General features: G+C 37.3%; 1 protein-coding gene across 1 annotated transcript in view; it reads left to right on the top strand.

Moving 5' to 3' along the window:
* LOC122811795 (nuclear receptor subfamily 1 group D member 2-like) overlaps positions 1 to 27,299 on the top strand; it is a 327,820-nt gene that overhangs the window by 114,165 nt on the left and 186,356 nt on the right. The window contains exons 2-4 of the mRNA XM_044083862.1: positions 19,204 to 19,497; positions 21,121 to 21,209; positions 23,407 to 23,551. Of these exons, the coding sequence (XP_043939797.1) occupies positions 19,204 to 19,497; positions 21,121 to 21,209; positions 23,407 to 23,551 (528 nt within the window). The remainder of the gene's footprint in view (positions 1 to 19,203; positions 19,498 to 21,120; positions 21,210 to 23,406; positions 23,552 to 27,299) is intronic.

Genomic DNA, 27,299 nt, shown 5'->3' with positions numbered 1-27,299 from the left:
TAATGACTATTCTGACCCAATTAACATTGCCAATATCCTTGCAAACAAATTCAGTGCCAGCTTTTGCCCCGAGACTTCTGTTCAAAACCCTGAATTATCTGAATTCCTGCAGTTATTTCTATAGATCATTTACTGAAACAAAACAAATGAAAATACTTCCTGCTTTAGACCTGATAATATACATGGATTCTTAATTGTAAACAACATGACACCGCAGATACACTCCTCAAACTATTTAACCTAAGTTTATCTTCTAGAGTTGTTCCTGATAAGTGGCACACCACAACTCTGATGTCAGCCTATAAATGTAGTCTTAACAACTGACCTGGGTAATGACAGACCTGTTGGTGTTAGACATTCTCTGTAAAGCCGTGGAACTTATTACAACTGACCTCATAAGCTGTGATATTAAGAATCTGGTTAGACTTGACCCCCAACAGTTTGACTTTGTGACGGGTAGATTGTCTATTTAATCTGGTAGATGTCTCTGAAATGATTATGGAGGCTGTAGATGGCAGCATTCCAGTTCTCGTACGACGTAGCTTGATGTGGCAAAGGCCTTCAACACCATTCCCCAGGTTGGCATTAAGCAGAATCTAAATGCTTTAAACATTATCTGGTATGTGTTGAGATGGATAGTAAATTGTTTGAAAGACAGAACCCGCACAGAGTGGGTTGCAGGTGTCCCATAAGGAAGTATCAATGTGATCAGTGGTGTCCCTCAGTGCTTGGTGCGGAGACCTCTCTCAGATCTCCAAGCAGAAAGCTGGTTAACAACATTTTAAGATGATTGCAAACTCCAGTTAAGTCACCTGTCACACACAAACATTCCAGAGTGAACTCTACCTACTGAACTTTTGGCTTACTAAAAGTGGGCTGAAATTACATGCTAAACTGTATAATATAATTGTTTTTTGTAGACAAACCCTTCCCTCATGAAAATGTGAAGACAGCACACCAGTACAAAATAAAAATATTGTTAGTGACCTAGGTACTTGAGATGATGGCACCCTCTCGACCATTGTGTGGAAATGGCTGTCAGGAAATCCTTTTATTTAGCAGAGCTAATTGCCAAAGGAGCATCACAAAGGTCTAAAGAGGCAATATCTCCCTTATAATAAGTATTGATTAGGCCAGTTATTCATTATAATGTCCCTTTTGGAATTTATCTCTCTAAACATAAACAATTAGAAAGACCACTAAGTTTCCTAACCAAAATGATCAAAGGCCTAAAATCTATGAACTACCAAAAGACAATGGAAACTCTAGCCCTTTATTAAATATCATATTTCGGAGGAGAGATCAGTGTCTCCCTTACTTTGCCATTAGGGTCCCATTTGCCTTGAATGTCCTGCTGCCCCACAAGTATCTCCACTAGTACTAGAACCAGGGACCTAAATCTTCATTAGTATGTAAATAAAACACACTCAAGGGTTGGGTTTGTAACCCAGCACCTCCTAAAGCTCTGTAAGCAGTGTGGCTCACTATCTTCTTTTAAACATAAACTAGATGAATGGATGAGGAGCCATGTATTTACTCTTGGACTGACCAGTATGGTCCTCTTAGAGAAATGTGCTGGCAAACAGTGAATGGTCATGGGCCTCAGTGTTCTCAGAATATCCAATGAATCCATTAATCTATGTTGTCCTGCTTTGTTGTCTTCCCTAGCAATAAGAATAAAGTAATTTGCCCAAACTGAACCACATTTTACTGTCGGATGGGATTACTTCACAAGACATTTTCTATGTTTCACATGCAGTGAGCCACAATATTACAACTTCTAGTGCCTTTATTACTAGTTACTATATCGGCACATAAAGCACTTTCATGGATATATGTTTGTGATGCTTCTAAATAAAACATATCACTATAGTGATCTAATAACAGCCAGCACTCCAGAGAAACGTTCTTTTTTTTCCCCAAAGACAAAAAAAATCTCCTCCTCAAAACTTCAGAATGAACCATTTCCTTTTTTTCTGCCTTCTTCCACCTGTAGTACTTCATATTTTAGTAGTGTTTATTTTAACTATTGACTAACAGCAAGAGGTTCACTGTTTTGGTTCTCTGTGTGAATTTTGCTTGTCCCCTCTGTGTTTGCTTGGGTTTTTTCTGGGTACTCTGGTTTCCTCCACAAGACATATGGCAGCTGGTTTTGTGACTCTAAATGTTCTATAGGTTTTGTCTGTGTGTAATGTAGAAGAAAAGCCTGACAACCTACTTCTTTTTCCTAACTGACTTTTAAACTCTCTGGTTATGCTGGCTTTTCCTGGGATCACTATAGGAGTCAAATATGACTGGGCAGCATTTGATGGATGGATGATTGTAACCACACTACACATTTTTTTATCTTATGTATCTTCTATTTTTACCTGTAGCATAGTGTATTTAAGTCTCCTGAACTATTTCAGCATCGTGTTTGCTTATTGTTATATCATCTTGTAAGATTAATTGCTTTCGTTGCATTTCTTTAGCTAAACATGGTATGTTTTATACTTCCATACCTTTAATCTACTGCTGTGTTTTTGGGGCAGTCTAGTTACAAGAATTCTTTTGACCCATAACTATACAACTCCCGTTTGCTTAATGGTGTAGCTCTCCAAACAACCTACATTTATTCACAGTATGTCCTACTTTTCTGCAAGCAAAACATTTGTGGTTGAGCAATAAATGTGGCAAAACTGTTTCTCATTTCCTGCACACACCCTGTTTACCAATTGACATAATTTTCTTCTAATATTATCAAGTTAAACAGCTTGCTGTTTTCAAGTTCAGATACTCAGTTTACCATAAAATATTTTAAGTTCCCACAGTAACACACTTTTTTTTCCAGAGCTGTTAGAATTTCCACTTCTCTAATTGCCTATGTTAGCAGTTTGCTGTTTACATGTAGTTGTGAGCATTAATTCTTTCCAGGGTTCCCCTACTTTTCCTCAAGTTTAAATACCCTGGAGCTTCAACCAAACAGGTGAAATGCACTGTCCAAAGATCGATCTGGTAAGACTACAACAAGAAGTGTTTTTGCATGAGGAGGCAAGCACCAGTGCAAACGTAATGAAGGCTTTATCCTACATCCCCTTAATTATGTATGCTAACTCCTGGAGAAAATACACACACACACACACACACACACACACACACACACACACACACACACACACACACACACACACACACACACACACATTGAATCAGTGCTGGAATACAAACAAAAAAGTGGCAGTGGTTAGTGATTTCTTCAGTAGAACAGCAATCAAAGAACTGAACTTGAGTTTAAAACTCATCCCCTTTACACTTGACCAAGGGCAAGAAAGCTGTCTTTCCATACTGAAGACATTTTTCAGGTAACAGGTTGTTTGTAAATGACCATACTTATGTCTGAATAGGGATTGACAATGTATAAGTGGTTTCCATGTGAAAATGGGTTTAAGAAGCCCGTATGTCAAACACATCGCACACACATTTATGTACCAGGGTTCAAGACCGTTGCTTCATATCTGATACTTGTCTGGAGTGATTTTTGTATCTCTGTTGTACTTAAGGTATACACCATTTTGTATTAAACTCTTAATTTTGTGTGAGCTCACCCCTTTAGCAGATATTGCTTTTATCCTTTCCTTCCCAGTTTCAGAAGGAGCATGACGCTTGTATTCTCCTTTACAGATGTAAGTCTGATTATCAGTTTTGTCTGCATCATACATCTGACACCGTTCAGGTTGATGTACCATGTTTTGATGTGCAGATGCATTGTGTGTGAACTAGATGTTAGCTTTCTCTCACTTCAGTAATATTCTTTCTGTCCTAGCACATGCAGTACTTCCACAATAGCATCAGTGTTACCAAGCTATATGGTCTCTAATCTTTCCACCTGAGAATCTAGAATTTCTGTGAGGTCTACCAGAGTACCTCCAACTGAATCTGTGGAACGTTGTGGGGTTCTTGCTACTACATATGACTTTTTTTCTTTCCTGATCCCTTCTCTCTTAGTGAACGACTAAACACAGACAGCACAGCCTTTTGATCAAATACAGGAATTTCTCTAGTATTCTGGCAAATATTCTCCAGTCTGTATACATGCCACATTAGGTGTCCTCAGAAAATAGGCCATAGGCTAGTGACACTGGTCAATAAAAATATATGTGCAAATAAATAATGTTAACTGTAAGCTGCAATGTTTTTGTACAGTTAATCAGTAGCAGCAACATTTTATATGTACAGTATTTATGCATATAAGCAGTATTATCATGGGCCATTCCTTATTGTGTAAAGCTTATCAGACATTGATGTACTGCACTTTAGCTTATTTTTGAAGAAATAAGTTAACAGACATGTTAATTATGAGGAGGCTGTATGTCACACTTCTTCAATAAATTCACTAAAGCTAAAGATAGTGTACTGTACAGTGTAGCTAGATCAGGGAAAGATGTTCAACACTATTTCCCACTAGAATTGTAAATAAACATAAAGGCCAAAATACAGGCCCTTATGTTAAAAGACAGAGAACAAAATGGCTGACAGATGGAAAACATGGTTAAAGTTGCAGGTGCCATCTCAGAAATCAAATTGGTGAATAATGTCATCCTTCAGGGCCCAGTACTGGGACCCCTTCTCTTTCAAATCTACTTCCCAGATCTCCAAACCACAAATCCAGATGTGTTGTTAACTAAATTTGCCAATGAGTGCAAGCTGGGTGCTGGTAATCATTCAGCATCCAATTTTATGTCATTACAGCAAGGGATGAACCATACAAATCAGTGATATATTAGAAATAGGATTAAATTAAGTGCAAAAATATCTAGTGTCATCAGTTTTAGTAACAAATCTCAACAGCGGCATAAAACATAGATAGAGCCACCTCCCCTGAACTCCAGACAATTTTTTATTTTATTTTATTTTATTTATTTATTTTTTTTTTTGAATTTGTTAACTGGGGAGAGAACTGATCTAAGTGGAACTATTTCAGACTGCGATAAACACAATAAATACATTACATTTATATACAGAGCGAATGACAAAATGCAATATATACATATATTATATACAAAGCGAACACAGATAGACAAAGTGAATATCATAGTAGGCTTGACAGTATAAATGCAATGACATTATATACAGAGTGACTCATAAAACACAATATAAACATGCAGTATTATAGGTTAGTACTAAGCTAACTGCCTTTGCGAGCCATTTTAAGCCTAGCCAATTATCCCTTGTGAGACTCAAACCCTGCACCTTGTGTTTGTAAGGCAAACCCCTTAACCATTAGGCCACCCTCCCAACAGAATCAAAATCAGAGTTGACATGCTGAAAGAATCGCAATCAAAAATTAAGTCGGAGGAAGTTAATAAGAGGGAAGAAGGGAATGAATGACCAGAGAGATAACAGTTTCTGTACCTCTCAACCTGAAATCTGGACAACGTCCCATGAAAAATAGGTACAAATCTGTATGCTGACTAACAGAAAATTTGTGTATATAGTTATGTAACCCTAGCCTGCTCCAATGGAATTGGGGGATACCAACTTTTAAATGCAAACTGAAGAACAGACAACCAAAATATGATCTCGAAACACAAAATAAGTAGAAGAACAATAGTGTTTTATTTATATTAATATTTGAACTTGTGCAAAATTAAAATACAGTTTTCTTTTATAAAAATAGTTAACTGTGGCTGCACTTCAGCCTTCTTCATTAAATAATACAAATTATACAATGTCTCCGTATTAATATTCTAAAACATCCACGCTGATTGGCCAGCCCAACCAGCGTGCCCATTCTAAATCCCACAATATACCAACGGAAAAAAGTCCGGTCGCTCAGACTTTTTTCCGATGGTATAAACTGCCCCAAAACCTTTAAAAAAAAAAAAAAAAAAAAAAGGAGAGAAAACGGAGCAATGGAGACTTTCTTTTCTCCGTTGCTTCCGTTTCAAAGCATTGATGTACTGGGTATGCATGGGAATGCAAGTCCCATACGCATGTGGAGTACATCAAAATGCAGAAGCAGTATACCACAACCGGCGGAAGAACAGCAATCCACCATTATACAAAGACATTATTTAAGAAAAGTAAACATTTTTTTCTTAAATAATGTCATTGTATAATAGCAAAAACTGACTCCATGGTTGTGGTATATTGAAGATTTACCCACAGTTGCCTTTGTTTAATCACTCGGGCTTCGCCTTTGTGATTAAACCACACCAACTGTGGGTAAATCTTCAATATACCACACCATGTCGTCGGTTATTGCTTAACTATAAACCAGAACAAAACTGTTTTATTTATATTATTAACATCTGAACTTGTATAAAACTAAAATAGAATTCTCTTATATAAAAATAAAATTAACTTTTACTAGTCTACTACTACACACATAAAACAAATTACTTCTAACAAATACTACACTGACTGGTATAACATTTAAATAAATAAAAATTTAAATAAGGTCTGGCTTTTAAACTGGTATAAAACACACCTCTCAACTTCTTAACACAAGCAATCTGGTCAAAGCCAAAAATAATCTGGGGACAAAGATCCAAAAATAGGCACAACTTTTAAATACTGCCTGTATAAACTTAAAAAGTTGCTAGAATGAACAGTTTTGTGTTGGCATGCATTTTCTGAAGTGTATGAACTCAAACTTAAATGTCTGCCATTATTTAGTGAATTCAGTCTTCAATGATTTGCCAGAAAACTACTTTTGAGCAAAAGACCAAAAATATGAGGCAAAAATCTAGACAGTTCAGAGCTATGCTTCAGTAGTTTGTTCTAATATGCACAAGTACCAAAATGAAGCACTTCCATCTGTGATCCATTCCATTTAGTAGTTTCAAGTATGCACAAGCACCAGAATTAAACATTTCCCCCAGACCCCCTCTAATCCCTTCAGCGGTATCTGTTGAAGTATGTACAAGCAGTAGGGGCCTTTCTCACAATCAGCTTACAAGAGGTAACTGAAGGGCTCAAACCTTGTATTATAGATGGAAATCATTTGCAGCAGCAGCTTTAAATCTCTTTGCCAATTTATAATGCAAAACTGTGGCATAAAATTTCCAGACGTTACTGTGATGAGTTTATGACAAGCCATAAAGTCATGTATTTTTTCTCAAAGATTGCATCACTAGCAAGTGTGTGTATGCAATTGTATTCAGTGCCGCTTCATGAGACTAACAGGAGATGCAAACTTCAGTTTTAATAATATTTGAAAACAAAAACTGGGGTGCACTGTATTTCTTTCCAACAGTTTTATTTTGTACTCGACAGTTTGTTTGTTTTTTTCATGGAAGAAATGAGCACCTCACTGGGGAACAACAAATCTCTTTGCAGTAGTGCCATTTACAACCTCAGTTGCCCATTAACCTTTTAAGAGATCCATCTTGGACATATTCTTCCCAAGAAATAGACTGACAACACCAGGAAGTAGATTTGTATCATTCTTACCCTCGGTCAGTCTACTAGTACTTAATCATGAGTTCAAGCAAGTTAAACGAGACTCAAATCCATTTACTGTGTAGTGACCGGACGTTTGTGTGATGTTGAGGTACTGTTCTAATATTCTGCCAAAAAAAATCAGAACATCACACAAAAGTCCGGTCACTACATGGTTTAGCAAAAGTGTGAGATAAGTGGCCAGAGTGCAGTATGTAATCAGATGTGAAGAGGTAAGCATTGAAGCCAGTGGAGTTAAATGCAAATCTTTTTTGCCGATAGTTACTCACTGTTAAGCAGTTCAGTACCACAGAAGCACAAATTCCTAAGTATTCCTACTTCTGTCACAGTCCTGTAATGGGCTAATAGTAGGGCATTCCATTGTTGTGCAGCAGTTTGTTTCCTGTACTAGGTCAGGAGAGTAGGGGGATGCACACTGTTCTTGCTAAGAGCACATCTGTTTAAACATAAATAAAGGCTAAAAGAGAAGTAGGAATCAAGTGCCCTTTTTTCAGTATGGGGGCAAGTTAACGTACTGCACAATTCTTTCTCAGATCTCCTGTACCCACAGCACAGAATCTTAACATCTAGAACATAGTGAACAGTGGTCTCAAAGTACGGAACAAAAATACAATGGGTAGATCAGGTGCAGTTTTGACCACTAGTGGTTGCCTTCATTTGGAATCAGAATGGATCCGCCCGCCCCCAGAAATTTGTTTTCTAAAATCGCTGCCAAGAAAAATAAAACCGCTAAAACAAAATGCCCGTGATTCAAGCACTCCTCCAGCTAAACATCTTGTGCATGTTTACTGCTTTTTTCCCCGTTTTTAAATGAATACATATACCACGCAACTGTACAACACAGACACGCACCTGAACTGACCTAGCTAGCCTAGAAGTAGCATTGTTATTTTCTTTTAGCTGGAGGAGCTGGGGAAAGAACTGTGATAAATTCTCTTCTCATGATTTCTTCTCTGCAGAAGAGAAGACTGGTCCGATGACTGCTTCTGCTGCACTAGCACAATAACGAATAGTCAGCTACCCGGCTTCTCTTGCTCAGTTACTGTAATTAATTTAAAACAAAAAAAGTACAGTGTCAGCAGCTCTCAGTCGTCCAATCCCCATGGCCGCTCTGTTGTTCATTGATTGTCTCTCTCTGCTGCTGCTGCATTGCAAGTTCAACCACGTTGCAGTACGGAAAAATAAACACACAAACTGACAGTACAGTACACACCTCTAGCAAAGATTTGCAAAAAAAAAAATAAATGAGGAATTCTGGAATTAAGGGGGCCACTCGGGAATTCGTGGCACCCTATTATTTTCACCTCAAAACCGGTAAATACCAAGGAATTTGGTATGGTTGAGAGGTATGACAGTTGCATTTTCCTAGAGTTTTGAAATGCGCTTTTATTTCTGATCAGAAATGGGTTAAGAAGAATGATCTTAAGAGAAGACGGCAGAAATTCCCACAATTTGAGACCGATGACTTAGAATGCAGGGTCTATGCACTGAAGTCTGGTTTGTGGGGTTTGGAGGAGAGGACCTGAGTGGTTAAGATGTCTAAGGCTTGTATGCAGGTGCATCGCTGAATAGTCTAGAACCTAGTAGTCAGAAGGGTCATTCTTTATAAGTTTAAATAGCTGAGAGGCAAGTAGAAAGTCAGCACATGTTCCACAGGTAGCCAGTTAGCTTTTCAATGGTTTTGCAGTGGTGTTCATTTCTTGGGGATAGAGTGATGAATCAATATATTTTATTTGAGATGGACTGAATGATGGATACATTTTTTTAGAGGCTGCTGCAATTAGAGGGAGGCAATATTCTAGCTGAGCAAGTAAGATACCTTTATCTGTGGCATTTCTACAGGGTCTGGGTGTAAAGGTGGAGATCGTTTTAATCTACAATAGGAGAGAGTTTATTTCTGTATGTGTGTGTAGTCCAGGTGGATTTAAAAATTTAGGAACGGGATCTAACTATGTAGTTGTCAGAGATCTCAGCATCTTCATAGACAACTCCCTATCCTTTGACCACCACTTAGTAATAGTATTAAGAAAATTCAACTATATAGTCCAATTAATAACTAAAACGATCTCATCTAGAACAAAATAAGTCATCATTCCTCTGTACTCTGTCCTGATCAGAACAGTTATGGAATATAATGTCCCTTTAAGTTTGCATCTGTCAAAACACAGTACACAGATAGGCATCCTAGAGGTTCCTAACTAAAAAGATCACCAGACTAAAGACCCTGAGCTATCACAATGGGCTTGAAGCTCTGTCCCTTTCTCATAATCTCCTGCATGGTCCTTTGTCTATAATTCTTTGCTGCTAAGGTTCAAACTGTTCTTGATCTTCCACACCTTCACAAAACAAATGTCTCCACAAAAGCTCAAAATAAGGACTTGAATTTCCATCATAAAATAACTGACATGCTGGAGAGTCAGATTTATTAATTATTTATTCATCCGTTTCTGAGATAAACTGCAACTGATTGATATCAATTGACGTGTCATCCATTCATTCATCCACAATTTGACTTGTTTTGCCATCCTGAAGTCAGAAGTACACTGTCTGAGGGAGTGGGCATTGTTAGGGTGATTATGGTCCTTGGGCTGAATTTATTTACATTATAAACTCCATGAATGTGTCAATCTGTGACATTCAGAAAAGCTGTTTGAAATAGCTGACTGAATAAATGTTATAACCATGTTTATGTGATTGGTTTTGTGTGCATTCTGAATGTTTTATTACATCAGTTTGCGTGAATGTATTTTAGAAACATGAAAAAGGCATTACCTATATTGTAAAATATAACAAATAATTAAAATAATAATTATGTGATAAAAAATGCTGTACAAATAAGAAATGTGAAGAAATGGCCAAATTCATTATCTCTGCTGAGATAGCATTTGCAGTTAAACTTTTGCTTTAACAAATGTTAAGGCAGAGTATCACATTAATTGGGTCAGTTTGTGTTTGATTAATCCTGTACTTATATCAGATGAAGATCTATCAGCTTCATGCAAAAGATTATATTGCATGGTGCAGAATTTTTTTTTAATCAAATAAAAATCTGTGTTCTGTGTGCTTCCCTAACACTGTTTTCAGTCTCAGCATTGCATTCCTCTGTTTCTGTATAAGTGTTATGGATAATGCTAACAATTTTTATATCAGGAATAAGTCAGAAAATTAAAAATGTCAGCAAGCTGTGCAGAAGAGCAGTTTGGTGGTGCACTGTAAAAGACCTGATGGTACGTGCAGCACAGGTATTTGCTGTGCAGAGGCTTACTTTTTAAAGATGAAATATAGGTCATGAAAGAACAGATCTGATTCTAACAAGCATGCATGTCTCATGCTGTACTTGTGTTTTTATGTCCTTACCAGAACTTATTCTAAAAATATCTCCTAGTTTTAACACCTTTTGTCACTGTACCTATGCTGAAACGCACAAAAATAAACCCCCTCAACCCTTCCATTTTACCATTACTGTAGGATGTTATTCTTGCAAGCTGTCACATAAGGGACATTTCTACCAGCTTTGCTTTCTTTTTTTTTTGGATGCCAGAAATTCTGAAAATTGTATATTTAATCTTGTTATTAGATCTGGCAGTTATCATAGGGGGCTAAAGCCCTGACTTGTTGATAAGTGGCTTCCTGCGTCAAGGTTACAGGATTTGAATCTTTCCACCTTCATCTCCCTGCTGTGACCTTCAGTAATTTGCTCAACCAGAAAGTGCTTTGGGGCAATTGGGAATTTGGGCTAGGTTCCTTAATGTTCTTCAGGACTGCATGCCTAGTAACTGCATATGAACTAATATATGGCATTACTTCAAAAAATGTTTGAAAGAAATGCTGAGAAATCATAACAGAGTACTTCAGGCCATCTGCCAGTGAAGAGAAGCCTTAAGAGTAGTGAGTCTCAGCTGTGTGGGATTTGTGTATTGAGACATACTTGTAAAATAGATAAGCCAAAGCAAATGCTTGTGGATGTTTACTTTTCTGTCTCACCACTTTCATATTGTGTGAACAGATTCCACTTTCTTGTGTAGTCTCGTTCTCTTTCACTTGTCAAGTTCCAAGTCTCGTATGACAAAGTCAGACATAAGTGGTGCGTTTAACCTATAGCTCATTTTTTGCTTCCTTGCTGTGGCCTGCTGCCTAAAATAAAGAAAGAAAACTCTATGCTTAAATCTGACATTTTGCTGTGAAAAGGGTGTTGTGCTGTAAATTCATTTCTGGCCCGTCACTGCAGCCAGTCAGGTAAATAAGTTTTCATTATTTGTCATGCTTTAGCTAGATAAGGCATGCTCTGAACGGCTAGGCTATTTCTGTAGATATGAAAGAGAGGTGGATAATTTGACCTCTGGCATGGTCACTGGCACACTGTTTCCATGTGCATTCTGCACTAACAAAGTCTATGATATTGTGGAGGGCAGAAAGATGGTAATGATTATGCTTTGTGTACTCGGACACAGAATTACGAGTAACAGCACTTGATGCATTAATTGCATGAGCTGTGGGAGCTAGAGCAGATCCTGCTGAGCTACTTAACAGATGCAGTGCAACACTATGATGGAGCCCTTAGTGTGATGCTTAGTAATGCAAATGCTGTGAGAGTGGCTTAGATTTGGGAGAGGTGCCTTCCAGTGCATCTGCTGTGAGAAGAGTGGCTGCACCTAATCGCATATACTGTGCAGGGAGTCTAGAAGTGGGAAAACATATCACTGCTTATGTTGCGTCATTGGGATATAGGCCTGAAATGATACTTACTGCTGCATGATGTGTGAGGGATACACTTATTACAGTAATGGTTGTCATTACATGTGCTGTGGAAAAGTGTAGGTCTAGAATCAGTGTTTACTAATGCATGTCCTCTGGAAATATGGAGATAGTGTTGCAAACGGTGCTTATTTTATTTGGGGGTTATGGAGCATAGCTAAAGAAGAAGAATAGAACCTTGTCATTGTGTGAGTTGTACAAATGGTGGTGCACTGGAACTTGTGAAAAATATACTGCTTGTGCAGTTGCAGATGCCTCAGCATGTACTGCAGGGATGCTGTTGCAGTAGTGGATTAAAGGAGGACTGGTAGCAATGATGCAGCCATTATAGGAGGTTTCACAGCACAAAAAATGCTGGTGGACATTCTTGCACATCGTGGTGGTGCAGACCTGGCACTGGTGGCAGTGCTCCTTATGCTCTGTGGGAAGGCATTGTCTAGCAGTATTAACAATACTCCTGTACTGTGTGGGCACGTGGAGTGCCAGCAGTGAAGATGGTGCTTCTTATACTCTGTAGGAAGACACATCACTGTTAGTGGTGAATATGCCCCTTATACTCTGTGTGAAGGTGTAGAGCTGGAATTGGAGACAGTATTCCTTTCACTGTTTGAGAAGACACAGTGCTGGCAATGGTAAGCATTACATGTTATATGCTGTCATGCATAGTTCTGGCACTAATAATAATAATAATCCAATAATAATAATATTAATAATAATTAATAAAAATCATAATAATCCAGGGTATACTTCTGTGGACTGCACATTGGCAGGAGTAGATGCTTTTGTGCAGGGCACAGATCGTGACAGTACAGAATTTTATGTGTGCTCTTTGGCAGGGATTTGGAAATATTCACAGCTGTACCTGTATTGTGATGAAGGGCCTAGATGGCAGTACCAGCAGTGTTGCATGTGTTCTTGTCACTGGAAGGTGCGGAATGAAATGTAAGTTAAGGTACAGTACTGGCAGTGGTTGTTTCATGAGAAGCTTCAGTTTTGGCATTAAGGGTCCTATGTTGGTGCAGTGCTAGTGCAATAAGGCCACCTCTGTATGCGGAGGGCACAGTACTGACAATGGTCACTACTGCCAGTATTGTGTCTCCCCATTAGAGTAAATGCAGCATTGTTAATTCACCAGTGCTGTGGGGAAGCCACAGTGCTCATTTGGGTAATAGTGCTGATAACTTGCACTGTAATTCCTCCCGTTTTACTAAAGGAATTGGTAGTGCACTGAGTACTGTGAAGGCAGACACAGACAACAGTTAAAGGAAGAGGACGGAGTGCTAGTAAAATGATGCCGTGTGCTACTCTTATGCACATTAGAAGATAACAGTTGGATACCGGTGGGAAAAATAGAGGACTGGAGGTAGGAAGGAAAATGTTATATTCAAGAGGGTGCTGATTCATCCAAGAACAGATGGAGTGATTCCTAGCCTCAGGATGGAAATGGAATGGGAGATGGTTGAGGTTTCCATTCAGCTTTTGTGGATACCAGGAGGAATAGAATTCCAGACAGAAGCCTAACTAGGGTGTAATGAATGGAGCAACTTCCCCAGGTGAAAGGTATCAGGGGCACAATTGATAGATGCCTGTGGGTGATTGTTCAATACCAACATTCAGTTTCTGAATGACAGCAATGAATTTGTGGCCAGCTCTTGTTTGCAGGAATACATTATCAGAAGTGAATGCTGATGCTGCTTTGTGGTCACAGTGGGTGATATTTAGACCATAGTAGGCCATTTGCTCGCTTACATGTGTACCACTTAACTTGAGGGAGATAACCTGAGTTAATTTTTTTTCTGAACAGGTGAAGATGCCATTACCTAGCAGAGTTTATACCAGTGTGCAACACAGAGTGAGTGAAAAGGAATTTAATTCAGAGACAAAGATGACAGTATGATATTTGCAGAAGTTTGATTGTGCTGATTTGGAGGATGTCTTAGATTTAAATAACCATTGTGACACCATATAAAAATCTTTCTGTTCAGCGAAGGGTCACTACATCTAGCTGCAAAATCTGCAAGATTTTGCATTTGAAATGATGTCCAACACTAGGCTTTTTTTTTTTTAAAGACTAAAATAAAGACATATGTCTATCAGTATTCAACACTCTTGTAAAACATCAGACATTGAAACAATATGGAATTTATAAGCATTAACCACCCCCTTCCTTGGTAATTAAGTCTATTCCTATTGCATTAAAAACCTTAAACATTTGGTGAAATTAAAGCTGAGAGAACCCTCTTATTTTGATTCTCCTATTTAACTTTCAAGAACTTGGTGCAAATACTATCAGCATCTGGGCTCTTCATTTCTGGAATGCATTCAAAATCTTTCTTGGAATGTCCAGTAGAGTATGTACTTGCAGTAACGTGAGGCTAATAATTGGGAAGCCTGCACTTTGTATAGTTCACAGGAGTACTGATGAGCCTTGTGTGGTTCACAGAAATACTGATTCACTTTGTGTGGTTCACAGGAGTATTGATGCTCACTGTGTATTTCACAGTAGTATTTATGCACTTTGTGTACTTTCACAGAAATACTGATTTACGTTGTGGTTCACAGGTGTACTGTTGAGCTTTGTGTACTTCACTGTAGTATTTAATCGTTTTGTGTGGGTGACAGAAGTACTGATTCATATTGTATACTTCACAGTAGTGTTTGTGCACATTGTGTACTTCACAGTAGTATTACAGTAGTGTTTCTGCACATTGTGTACTTCACAGTAGTATTCATGCATTTGCTATGATTCACAGAAGTATTTAGTACCTAGCATTACAGTATCTTCTCATATCTCTTAATTGTCCAGATCATCATGGAACGTCCACATTTTTGTTTTGGATTTATTGTCTGCTCTGGCAAATCACTGAGGGCTGAAGTCACTAAATAATGACATATATTTGAGTTTCAGACTTCATATCTTTCAGAAAATGCAGGCAAACACAAATCCTGTTTATTCTAGCAACTTTCCAAGTTTACAAGAACAGTATTTAAAATGTGTCCCTATTTTTGGGCCTTTGTCCATCTGTTATTTTAGGTTTTGTTCAGATATCTAAAAATTGTAGCATTCAAAAGGGCAGGAAGTGTGAGTTGAAAGGAAGGAATTTAGAGGAGGTGGAATGTTATAAGCACTTAATCCCGAATTAGGTAAAGTATTTGTTTCCTTCTGTTTTAAAGATGAATATAATTGCTTAGACAGAGGAGTGCGGAGCTGTGAATGGTATTTTCTGCATGAACTGTGGTCAGTGGAAAGACCTTTCATTGGTTAGGATGACGCAATATATTACTGAAAATTAACCATCATAAAAACTGGGCATGTCACTGTTGATTGTGCCATGTATAGGAGGCTGCATCATTGGTAGCAGAGCACAATGCGGTGGGTGAAGAGTACAGTGACAACCATGCTCTGACTGCATATGCTGGATAGAGAGGGTACAGTGACAGCTGTGCTCTTACTGCATATACTGCATATACTGGGTAGAGGCTACAGTGACAGCTGTGCTCTTACTGCATATACTGGGTAGAGGCTACAGTGACAGTTGTGCTCTTACTGCATATGCTGGGTAGAGGGTACAGTGACAGCTGTGCTCTTACTGCATATGCTGGGTAGATGGTACATTGACAGCAATGCTCTTACTGCATATACTGGGTAGAGGGTACAGTGATAGCTGTGATATTACTACCTACGCTAAGTAGAAGATACAGTGATAGCCATGATCTTACTGCATGTGCAAGGTGGAGGTTACAGAGATGGCTGTGCTGTTATTGCATTTGCTGGGTGGAGGGTACAGTGAGAGCTGTGATCTTGGTTCAGCTACTGTGGGAGGAAACGCTGTGAGTGGTGGTAGTGGCAGTGAACATACTGTGGTGATCATGCTACACAGCCACACATGCTGTGAAGCATGACACTGAGCTGACCTTGTTGGCAGGGAAGTACAGGTGATACTACATGTGTTACTAAGAAGGGCACAGTGCTGAAAGTGTGTGCAAGGTTGTGTGTACTATGAAGGATAACACAAAGTTGGCAGTGACAATGACACTGTGCGTACTGTGAAGACATAAAACATAGAGAAGGCAGTGATAACAGCACTGCATATCTTATGGAATGACTCAAATTTTGTCTGATGTCAAGCCAGTGGATGTGTGGCAATGTTTGGCTGGTACATTGATGAGAGGGATAGATGCAATGAAGGATGTCTCTGACATGAATGCTCTCCATCATTTAATAAAGATCTGCTTAAACCCTTAAGTGGACTGTTTTTTTTTTCCTTTGGAAAGAGGACGTTATTTATTTTTGCTGTAGGGCAGAGAGTTTGCCGTGTATGCTGTAAGTAAGGCACTTGTCTAGAAGTGATAAAGGGATAATTATTGTAAAAGAGTGAACAGAGCTGACACTGCTGCATACCTCCTGGGGTGGGACAGAGCTTGTTGTGCCAGTGACTCCTCATGTGCTGCCAAGAGCCATTAGTAGCAGAACCGCGAAGACAGAAGAACTGACCTGTCTATAAAGGGCACTTAACTGACAGCAACAATGAGTCTGAGTTTTTTTATAGTGCTGGGTATTTCATGAGTGATGCATGTGAGTGCAGTATGTTGGACCTACACAGCTGATTATAATGATGAGCCTTTCTTTCTTTGCTTCCCCACAAATGCCATCAGCCACAGAAGTTGAAATGTCACAGTTTGCACCATCCTAGAGTTAAGCACCAAAGCACCTCAGTCGTTATTAGGGTAGGTGTGTCATGTCTTTCACTTTGGGAAAATTCTCCAAAGCATCATGGGTACTTTACTACCTGCAGGTGTAACATAGCCTCTTACAATAATAGTTCTATAATAATAGTGATCTTCCTAGAAAAATGCCTGATACTGCCAGTTCGCCATTGCAAAGTCCTACTCTGAAACACGGAGTGTCACTAATAGCATTCCCTGGTGATCTGTTTTTGGCCATCAGCTTTTTCCACTATGCATAAATGGCCTTCATGGGAACATAGGATCATAAATCTCTAATTGATCTGACTACAGCTTTCCGAAATGACTTTTGGTTTGGTTTGGAACTGCACTTCTAGTAATGATTTGACACTTAATATCAACAAATCCACATGTGTTTTTTGGTAGTGCTAAAAGGTTAACAAAACTTTCATCTGTCTGCATTACAAACCCATAGGAAGATAAATCCCCCTCACAAGAAAAAGAAATGTTAAGTGAATTTTTGGGTAATTCTGTTTCCCTACATAATGCTATAGAATATATGACTACTTAAATACTACAGCAGCTTAGGGTAGCCTACAGTATTTCACATTTAGTTGTGATCAAAGCTCATCTGGCAGTAGACATCAGTGGTTTAAATCCTAGAATACAATATGCTTTCTTTGCCTGGGAAAGTACATCCTTATAAACAGCTGAAAATAAGATAACGTCATTGCCTTTCTGTACAAAAGGGAAATCTTGATACTTCTTGCTGGATCAATGCATTTCCCCCATACTCCTACATTAGATTTACTTAAATGCAAATACTGGCTACCACTTGGAAATAACTTAATCATTCAGGATTCTGCACACTCTTCTTGAAATAATACCAGTCTAAGATTAAACATACCACATTTTCAATAGCTACCTGTGAAAAATCATCCACTGAATTAACCCCTGCATCCAGGAACAGACTACTAAAGAAACTACTGTATTAGACAATCTCTCAAGTTTCTAGAAACAAAATTGAAATGACATCTGTTTCAAGAAAATAAATGTATTTGTTTAAGAGATTGGGGATATCTTGGTTTTCTACTACCCAGATCTTGTATTGCTTCGCATTCAATCTCGTATCTCAGGACTACTATTTCTTGATATGTACACATTTGTGAATAATGACACTTCTGTGGACTTACTACTCACTAATATTCTGTTTTTTCTTAAACCATGAGTCCAGGCTGTGCCAAGTTATTTAGGATTCACATGTACAGTTCGTCAGTTGAGGCCTCTATTTTTGTTACTTCAGTAACAGTTGTGCTCTTTTATCTTACATTTAGTGTTATGTGCTCTTTCCTATTATAATAGTAACAGATAATTATCTGTTATGGTACTTTTCTATCACCTTTAATATCTTTGCCGTATTGCCAAGGAAGTGGCTGAAAAGGGTCTTGTACTATCCCACCCACGTAGTAACCAAACAATAAATAAATAATGATTCTGCTGATTCATTGTCAATAAAGCCTACATTTATCACTGCTGGCAGTAAAGTCCCACTTGCCATACCATACCCGCATCCTGTAATTTTCTGCCCCCCCCCCCCCCAACCTGGAGGTTAGTTTCTCAGTTTGGTGGTATTTTTATATAGCAATTTTATATGGTACTAGTTCTCATCCAAATGGAATTTATATACATGTAAATGGCAGAAGGCCCTTATCTCTGTAGGTTGTTTTCAAATCCTGCTTGGAACCACATAAATCTCCCACTCAGGAATGAGGTTTTGCATTAGTTTACTATACTATAGTATAGCATACAACAGTATAAATCATGCTGTTTGCAGATTATACCTTACAGCGGTACAATCTAGTTACATTTTTTGCTCACTTACATAATGTTCCACGTAGATGTTCTCCTTTTTCTTTTAAGGATTCATATTGCTTCATTGTTGTACCTAGTGAGCCAATTTTCTAGGCCCTTGGAATCTTTTCCCTGTGTATTATTTTTAGTCCACACCTAAAGAAAGACTCCTTTTGTATCATATTCTTTTGTATCATATTTTATAACTAAATTATAATGTATTCTTGAGATTTTTTTTTTTTTTAGAATCTGGAACCAGCTCAGACCCATTTGTCTGATTGCAGAATTGAAATCCAAAGTTTATGGTTTGGTAAGATATCTTTAGCATTCACTGTAAACAGTAGTTCTTGAAATGGATTAAGCAGTGCTGTTTTTTTTTTTTCTGTTGACAGTAGTTTTTCAGAATTTTCTGATGCTTTATCAATACATCTTTTAATCTGTAAATTTAAAGCTGCGTGTTTGTTTCAGGTGGTGTGATTCTGTATATAGGCACTTCAGCTTGCCCAAGTCCGAATCCAGGGAGCCCTTTAAGCAGCTATCTTCCACAGTCGCCGCAGTCCTTCCCCTCCTCACCTGAAGAGGTAGTCTTCACTGAAATTGCAGCAGTGAGACATCAGAATGCCAATCCTCCACCTTCGAATGAAGTTGCATTTCAGTTTCCTGAGTCAGGAGTGTGGTACCAAAGCAAGGGCCCACAACCCACAACACTTCAAAATACTAACAGTGCAGCGAAACTGAATTCTGCTGGTGGAACATTTGCAAGTAAGAGTTACTTACCATTACTGTGAATATTTAAATAAAAGGAGAGTTATCTAAACAGCTCTCTTTCTAGCCATATATATATATATATATATATATATATATATATATATATATATATATATATATATATATATATATATATATATATATATATAAATAAATATGTATATATATACATGATATGTACATCTTTTGTTTCATTTAATGCATTGATGAAAACAAGTATGAAATCTGAAGTTCGCTTGTAAGCATGCTCGTTTTGCTAAAAATGATCAGTGTACCAGCCCCATACCCTATTTAATGAGTATGTCCTACTCATGCAATTCCTTATACACTGCATTTGCCACTGTAGTCTTTTTTTCTTCTCATTTTCAACTCCTATAACCTGTTTTTTGGTGCCTTGTTTCTTTTTGCTTTGTATCATTTTCACTGCTCATGTGGTCAGCTCTTTGTACAGTGTTTTACCTTTCCACTGCCACCCTGCCCCTCTAATACAATAAATGTGTGCGTGTGTTCATGGATCTTTGCCATTTCCAGAAGTATGGATAGCCACCTGCATTAACTGGTGCTTTTGACAAGACTTGCTGAAGCTTTCAGGACTTCAGTTGTAAAGATTGCGGTGTGTGCCTTGGTCCTTTACCTTTTCACTTTAATTATCATGACTTGCCTATTGTAGAACATAATATTTTCTTGGATTCCTTTGCCATTATAATTTATTTTCATGATGCAGTCATTGCTTATTGCATTACCATCTTTGGGTCATTGCCATTCTTATACTGTGTGACCCTGGTGTCCATATGTTCTTATTTACTCCCATTTAATATACATACTTTGTCATATAGCAAATTCCATTGTCATTATAATTTTTCACAACTGTATTCTGCAAATACAATAAATGTTCATACTTTCAGTGTGTTAAATTGTGTGGTTCAGAGATCCGAGTACATATTGGTGTCCTACACAGCTCTTAAGTTACATCATCAGAAGGCTAGCATACCAAGACAGACAGACAGAAGAATAAAGATCTTGAAACCACTGTGGTTAATTATGGTAATACCAATGACAGGTCACACTAAGTGACATTGTCTGCTGTCGTTATATGTGGTAATATTTCCTTAGTTGTGGCATGCAGTGAAATCATCAAAGAGCAAATATTTCTTTTTATAGCTTACTGCATAAGGTAGTGCACCTGTTCTGAAGCACTTTGTGACCATAAAAGCAAAATCATTAATACTTCTTGGCTTGACACTTATAACAAAATATTACCATTTTTTTCTGTGTGCTGTAGTGCCCTTATCTTAAAATTGCTTAATATGTCAAACTTTAATCAGGACATCAAATATTTGTCTGTATTTATTCTGAATATTTGTTAGTTGAAGAGATGTAAATTCTATTTTGTGTATATCTATATATATATATATATATATATATATATATTAATTTTAAAAGTTTTTGCTTATTGTATGTATTATGGAGCAATCATTGCTTCATAAATATCACCCAGTTTTGCAGTATATAAAATTACAGTGGTATAATTACCAGCAACAGGGACAAATTGTCAAGATTACTGGAAACTGCTATGGTGCTGCATAACTTATTTTTAACATTTTTGTTTTACCTCAGAGACAGGAGGAATGGTGTTGCTTTGCAAGGTTTGTGGGGACGTTGCATCTGGATTCCATTACGGAGTTCATGCCTGTGAAGGATGTAAGGTTAGTCTGTACAGAAACTCAGTATTTGAATGTGATGCAGCTTTATTTGTGCAACAAATGAACTGGTCTTTCTCAGAATCTACAGCCTGGTTAACAGAGACAAGCATTAAGTGCAGTATAGACAGACACTTTAAATAATCTTTTAAACCAGCGTGTTTTTTGAGGTAGGTATATGATAACTTATCAAAAGAAAATCATGTAGATATGGGGATATCATGTAAACTTCACAAGCAGTGACAGGATTTTAGAGTGAACTACGGATCTTAAAGTTATTAGGTAAAAGCATGTATCACTGATCCATATTGCTGCCCAGAAAAAAAAGGAAAATACTGTAGATTCAGCCAGTAGGAGAATGTCTGTATGAGCAAACCCCAGTAGGAGAGTCGTATGAGCAAATCCCAGTAGGAAAATGCTTGTATGAGCCAACTCCTTATTGTTGAGAACACTGGACTTTGTTAGGTGAATAGGTTGGGACAGAGTAATAGTGAAATATATGTATGCATATGGTTCCACCATGTTTGTGTGAATGCATTGTGATTTACTCACAAACTGTTGACTGCAGTCCATCAAAACTTAATATGTCAACCTTGAAGCGTGAGGAGCAGCAAGGTCCATGTTGAAGCCTTTCCTGATGTTCACTGTTTTATGTTTTGCTTGTTTGTGAGCGATAAGTTTGCATCCATTACAAGCCAGTTGACAGTAGATGACACACACGCTGCTATATCTAAAGATACATTTATACAATCGCTGCTAATTGCTATCCAAAAATGCGCACATTGGCTGGACAGCCCAACCAGCATGCCTGCTGTAAATTCAGCATATGCTAACAGAAAAAAATCTTGCCACTGAAGTACTATTGTGTGGCCGTATTTTTTATTGGTATATGCTATGGGGCAGCAAAATAAGAAAAATCAGGTATGTTCTGTAAAGCTAAAAAAAACAAAACATACCTAATTTTTCTTGTATTTCTTCATTATCTATACTAAAATCCTGACTTTTTAAATACTTAAAGACAAAAAAAAAAAGGCAGCAATGGGCACTGATGTACTATGTAAGCATGGGAAAGTAAGTACCATACACATGCGCAGTATATCAGTAAACAAGGAAGAAAGCAGAAAATTAAAGTGACATCATGCAAAGGCATTATTTAAGAAAAGTAAGACATTTGTTTCTTAAATAATATCATTGAATTAAAGCAGTAATCCACCACTGTGCTTGGGTAGATCAGGATTTACCCACGGTTGCTGTGGTTTGATCACAAGGCAAAGCCACAATGGAGAAAGATAAACTTTTGAATAGTGGTAATCCAGAGGGGTTGATTGGAGAACAGGAACTTCATGTTAGAAATCTATGAACTGATGGCGAGACTGAGCCATATTTAGCACATGAAGACAACAGTATGAAAATGAGGAGCAGCACTAAGAACTATAACGTTAGTAACAAGTGGCTTTTGAATGTTCGACTATAATTTAGCCATGTAGCTGAAACACTGTATGCCCATAAATCATTTGCATATATCCCATGGACCTCTACTATAGCAGGTTTAAGGTATTACACAGTGAAAATTCTGTCTTGGCTGGGGTTTTATTGCAGTTTTTACTGAATGCTTTGTCTTTGTAACCTTATTACCCTTTGGTTTGGGTGTTAGTTGGAGTATTTTGCAGGTATCTTAGCATTTATGGATATCAGCTTAATTCTAAGCTCTGTTCTTCTAAAGTCTAACCAAACAATTTACTTTGCATGGATGAGATCACTAAAAGGCTGAAACACGTATGTCTGCAGCTAGTGTAGTTTTGTTTTATTGGTCTGTCTGTACCCAAGAGGACTTGAAAAGTTAAAAAAAAAAAAAGTTATGGGCATGTAAAAGCAATATAGCTGAAGCACTGTATGTCTTTAAAGAGCCATTTGCATATATCCCATGGGCCTCCACTATAGGAGGTTTAATGTATAACATGATGAAAACTCTAGCTTGTCTGGGTATTTCTTGCAGTTTTTTAGAAAATTTGTTGTATTTTCTGCTACCTTATTTACAGTGAAATATAATCCATCAAAATACTACTTTCATTAATTTTTGTTTTTCGGTTGCGCAAACCTAATATCGATAACTCATTAAACACTGCTAGGCAAAAAGTCATTCTAGAATCTGGAAAAGAAAAGTTAATTGACAAAGATACTAACATAGTAGCTGGTCTTTTAGGGATTCTTCCGACGGAGCATCCAGCAGAACATTCACTATAAGATGTGTGTGAAGAATGAGAACTGCTTGATTGTGAGAATGAACAGGAATCGATGTCAGCATTGCCGCTTTAAGAAGTGCCTTGCCGTTGGCATGTCCAGAGATGGTAAGTTTTATATGCTGTGAACATATTAGAGGTTGTATAACAGAATGAATTGGAAAGTTTGAAATATGCAGATGTAATCAGTCTAACGGAACATAATGTATGAATGCTCAAGACCAAGACAATATAAATATATATATATATAGATCTAGTGTTGGTAGCATTTTTAGAATAATCTGTGATAATTATCTTGAGACCTTTTTGAATGGCAATATGTTGCTTCTCAGTCAGACTGTATAGCTTCCATTTTCTTGAACCACAAAACATCAAAATATGCAGAGTGAGAAAATGTGATGTTTTTAATTGCATCTCTCTGAAAGCATTAAATGATATAAAGTATGGAAATGTGATTTTATATTATACATATTTTACATATAATTTGCATTTATCTTCTTGTCTGTATATCATACATGGCTGTAACTTTGGTTAAATGTGGAAATGTGATTTTATATTATACATATTGTACATATAATTTGCATTTGTCTTCTTGTCTGTGTATCATACATGGCTGTAACTTTGGTTAAATGTTTGAAGGAGAACTTGCTTGGCCAGACATGTGCAGTAATGAGAAATGCTATACTATCCTTTCAGAAATAATTTCCTGTGCTGATATACTAACTGCATACCTTTCCAGATTAATTAAAAAAATCATGAAAATATATCACAGCATGTCATTTGGAACAAGGTTTTTATAAATCATATGGCTATAGCTAAGACAGTGGAAAATGCTACCTTCACCATTAAAAAGATAACAGAGGTTAAATGTCTGGTAGCGATGAAACTGAAATAATTTTTCCACACTCAGTTTTTTCTGAATATACTTACTTTAGTTGATCTCCAATTACTTTGCTCAAGAACCAACCAAATGTGGCAAACAGACCAAGTATAACCCACAGAATACAAACTAATTTTGTGGAGCAGAGTTCTTTGCTTATAAGCCAAGTATTCTGTTTTAACTGAAAAGTTTAGTGTAGCATAAATGTGACTGTTATCTACTAAATAAGAGTGAGAACTCTGACTCACAAAACAGTTATAGTTTAATGATTCAGTCATACAATTCTGAGTCAGTTTTCCAGGCAACAAAACTCTGAAGTTCAGTTTCTAAACTTAAATGTAGTAAAAGGTGACTTGATATGAGAGGATGATGTGAAATTAGTTATTTTTTAAGCCTAATCAGCAATCAACAATTAGTAAGTTTTCTCCTCTTGATATAGCAAACCACTTTGTCCTTTCATACATGCACTCCTCACTGAACTTAGCTGCTTCATGCTTGCAACCTCTGTAAGGTTGTACCACTTGAGAAGAAGCTACCAGGCCTGTATTTTTCTCTTCCTAGAAAAGTAGGTAGTGGAATTTTATTTCTGATTTCATATTTTTTTTCAAACTAGAGCAAATGGAAGTTAGGATTTTTTTCCCATTGTATTTTGGAGAAACCATGTGGAGCAGCTTAGGTGGGAGGCACGCAGTTCAGTCTGCCAGATATACATTAAAAGGGAAACCGTGTTCACTCCGCAGCGCCTAGGTGGTACAAACCAGCGACGTCTGCTGCTACAGATAGACTAAAATACTGACTCAACTAACCTTTTTGTCTTCTGGGTCCACCATCAAGTAATGAACATTTCAGGTAGGAAATATATAGGTAAAATTAAGGAATGTAGTGATATTATTGATGTATATTAGAAACTCCTTAAGGCGTTCTTCAGTGTCATGCCACAACAAAAAAATAATATCCACAAACCTTTTATACCATATAATAGACTCAGAAAATGTATTGTTGGCAAGGACATTACTGGGCATTACATTCCTTAATTTTACCTATAAATACTCTGATAGAGAGATTGAATTCCTTGATGTGAAAGTTCATAGGAATGCCCCCCACTTGGTCTCTATGACTTTATATAGGAAACCTGTCGGGAAGAATAATCTCCTACATAATGGTAGTATGCACCCCAGGCATACTAAACTGAATGTATTGAAAGGCCAGATATTCCGTATCATGTGCCTGCATATTGAAGATAGTAATTTACATGGGGCACTAGTGTCCCTAAAATGAGAATTTATGGATAGGGGGTACAAAGAGAATGAGATGGATAGGCAAATAGGTTTAGCATGGAGAGAAAGAAATGGCAGATGTAGACCGTACTATAATAAAGAAGGTGTAGAGGGAACTGTATCCCATAACAACAGTGGGTTAAGTACATTGAGTGTGAATGCAACACGTAGCCAAGTACTGAGGATGCCTCTCACCTTTGCTAGCAATATACATGTGGTGTGTGATGTTGTAAAAAACAACTGGAACATTCTCTCTAGTGTCAAAGAATTGAGTGGATTGCTGGGAGTTGGACCATGTTTTGCATTCAAAAATAACAGATCTTTGAAAAGACAGCTCTGTTATAAGGCTGTAGGTACTCATAAACATGTCCAATCAGATAGACTTGGTACTTATAGCTGTAAGAGATGTACAGCTTGCCCTAATATACACACTGGGAGACAATTTACACATCCACATAAGGGATTTGTGATAGAAACTAATTTTTATGCTGATTGCCGTACCAAGAATGCAGTCTATTTTAGCTACTACACCTATTGTTTTGCCTTCTATATAGGCAAGACCAATCGACCCCTTAAAGATAGGATTTTAGAACATATGAGGGATATTAGGAATGTGAACGAGAGCAGCGCATTAGCTATGCATGTTGAGAAAGAAGGCCCTAACCATAAGTTGGAAATTGTCTCAGCTAACAAGGGGGGGTAACTTGAACAACAGTACTGAAGCCTTAGAGCAGAATTAGATATTGCGACTACAAGCTGACAAATTACCTGGCTTGAATAGCAGAGTATCTCTCAAACCTTATTTAAGAGCTAGGGTCCTTAAGCACTAGTATATGGGATATCCCACATTGTATGGAATAGTTGCTTTTTATTTTTATTTTATTATTGTTTTTATTTTTGCTTATTCATATATGCACATTTATACACAGTTTTATATTAGTTTTTATATTAATATTTTAGGCTGTCTACATATATATGTGATTTACATTTTCTGTTTTTTATATATATATATATATATATATATATATATATATATATATATATATATATATATATTCTAATGTTTTTAATGATCTATTAGATATATAATATGGTGATTTTTGTACTGTTGCTTTAATGTTGACACATTCTGCTGATTGATTACACCTGTAACTGGGAGGCTTTTTAAATGTCATGGAGTCTACATGGATGGTTAGTCTGATGAAGCGATTGAGTCCGTGAAAGTGCTTACTTGTTTGTGTCTTTCAGCTTTTCCCGGTTAGGGGTCGCCACAGCGGAACTCTGGTCTGCTAATGATTGGTAGTTGCTTTTTACGTGCCGAGATCCTGATGCACAACCTTCAACGAAGGTACACCCATTCACGCATGTCTCCAAGCAGAAGATGCTCTAGCTGATTTTTATTTTTTCATTTACATATTTTTCTCTTTTTCGTATTCTTATCATCTCCCAACACTTTTTCTACTTGCATTTGAACATTCTCACCATTAATTTCTCATTCTCTTTCTTTACCCACTTTGATATTCTTAAAAAAGCAGAATAAATATTTGGATTTAGACTCCAGTTCCCCTTCATCTTCACTCCTATAGAACTCACCTCTTTTCACTAGGTTTAATCTTGAACCCAATATGAAAGAAAATCACAAATTGCACAATTTCCTTTTCATGTTTTTTTTTTTCTGGAATCCTATAAACATTTGACA

This window comes from Protopterus annectens, chromosome 9.part0 (assembly GCF_019279795.1).
Source record: "Protopterus annectens isolate FY-2018-M chromosome 9.part0, PAN1.0, whole genome shotgun sequence".
NCBI lineage: Eukaryota > Metazoa > Chordata > Ceratodontiformes > Protopteridae > Protopterus > Protopterus annectens.
Note: the sequence above shows the minus strand (reverse complement) of the source record. Positions and strands in the feature narration are given on the sequence as shown.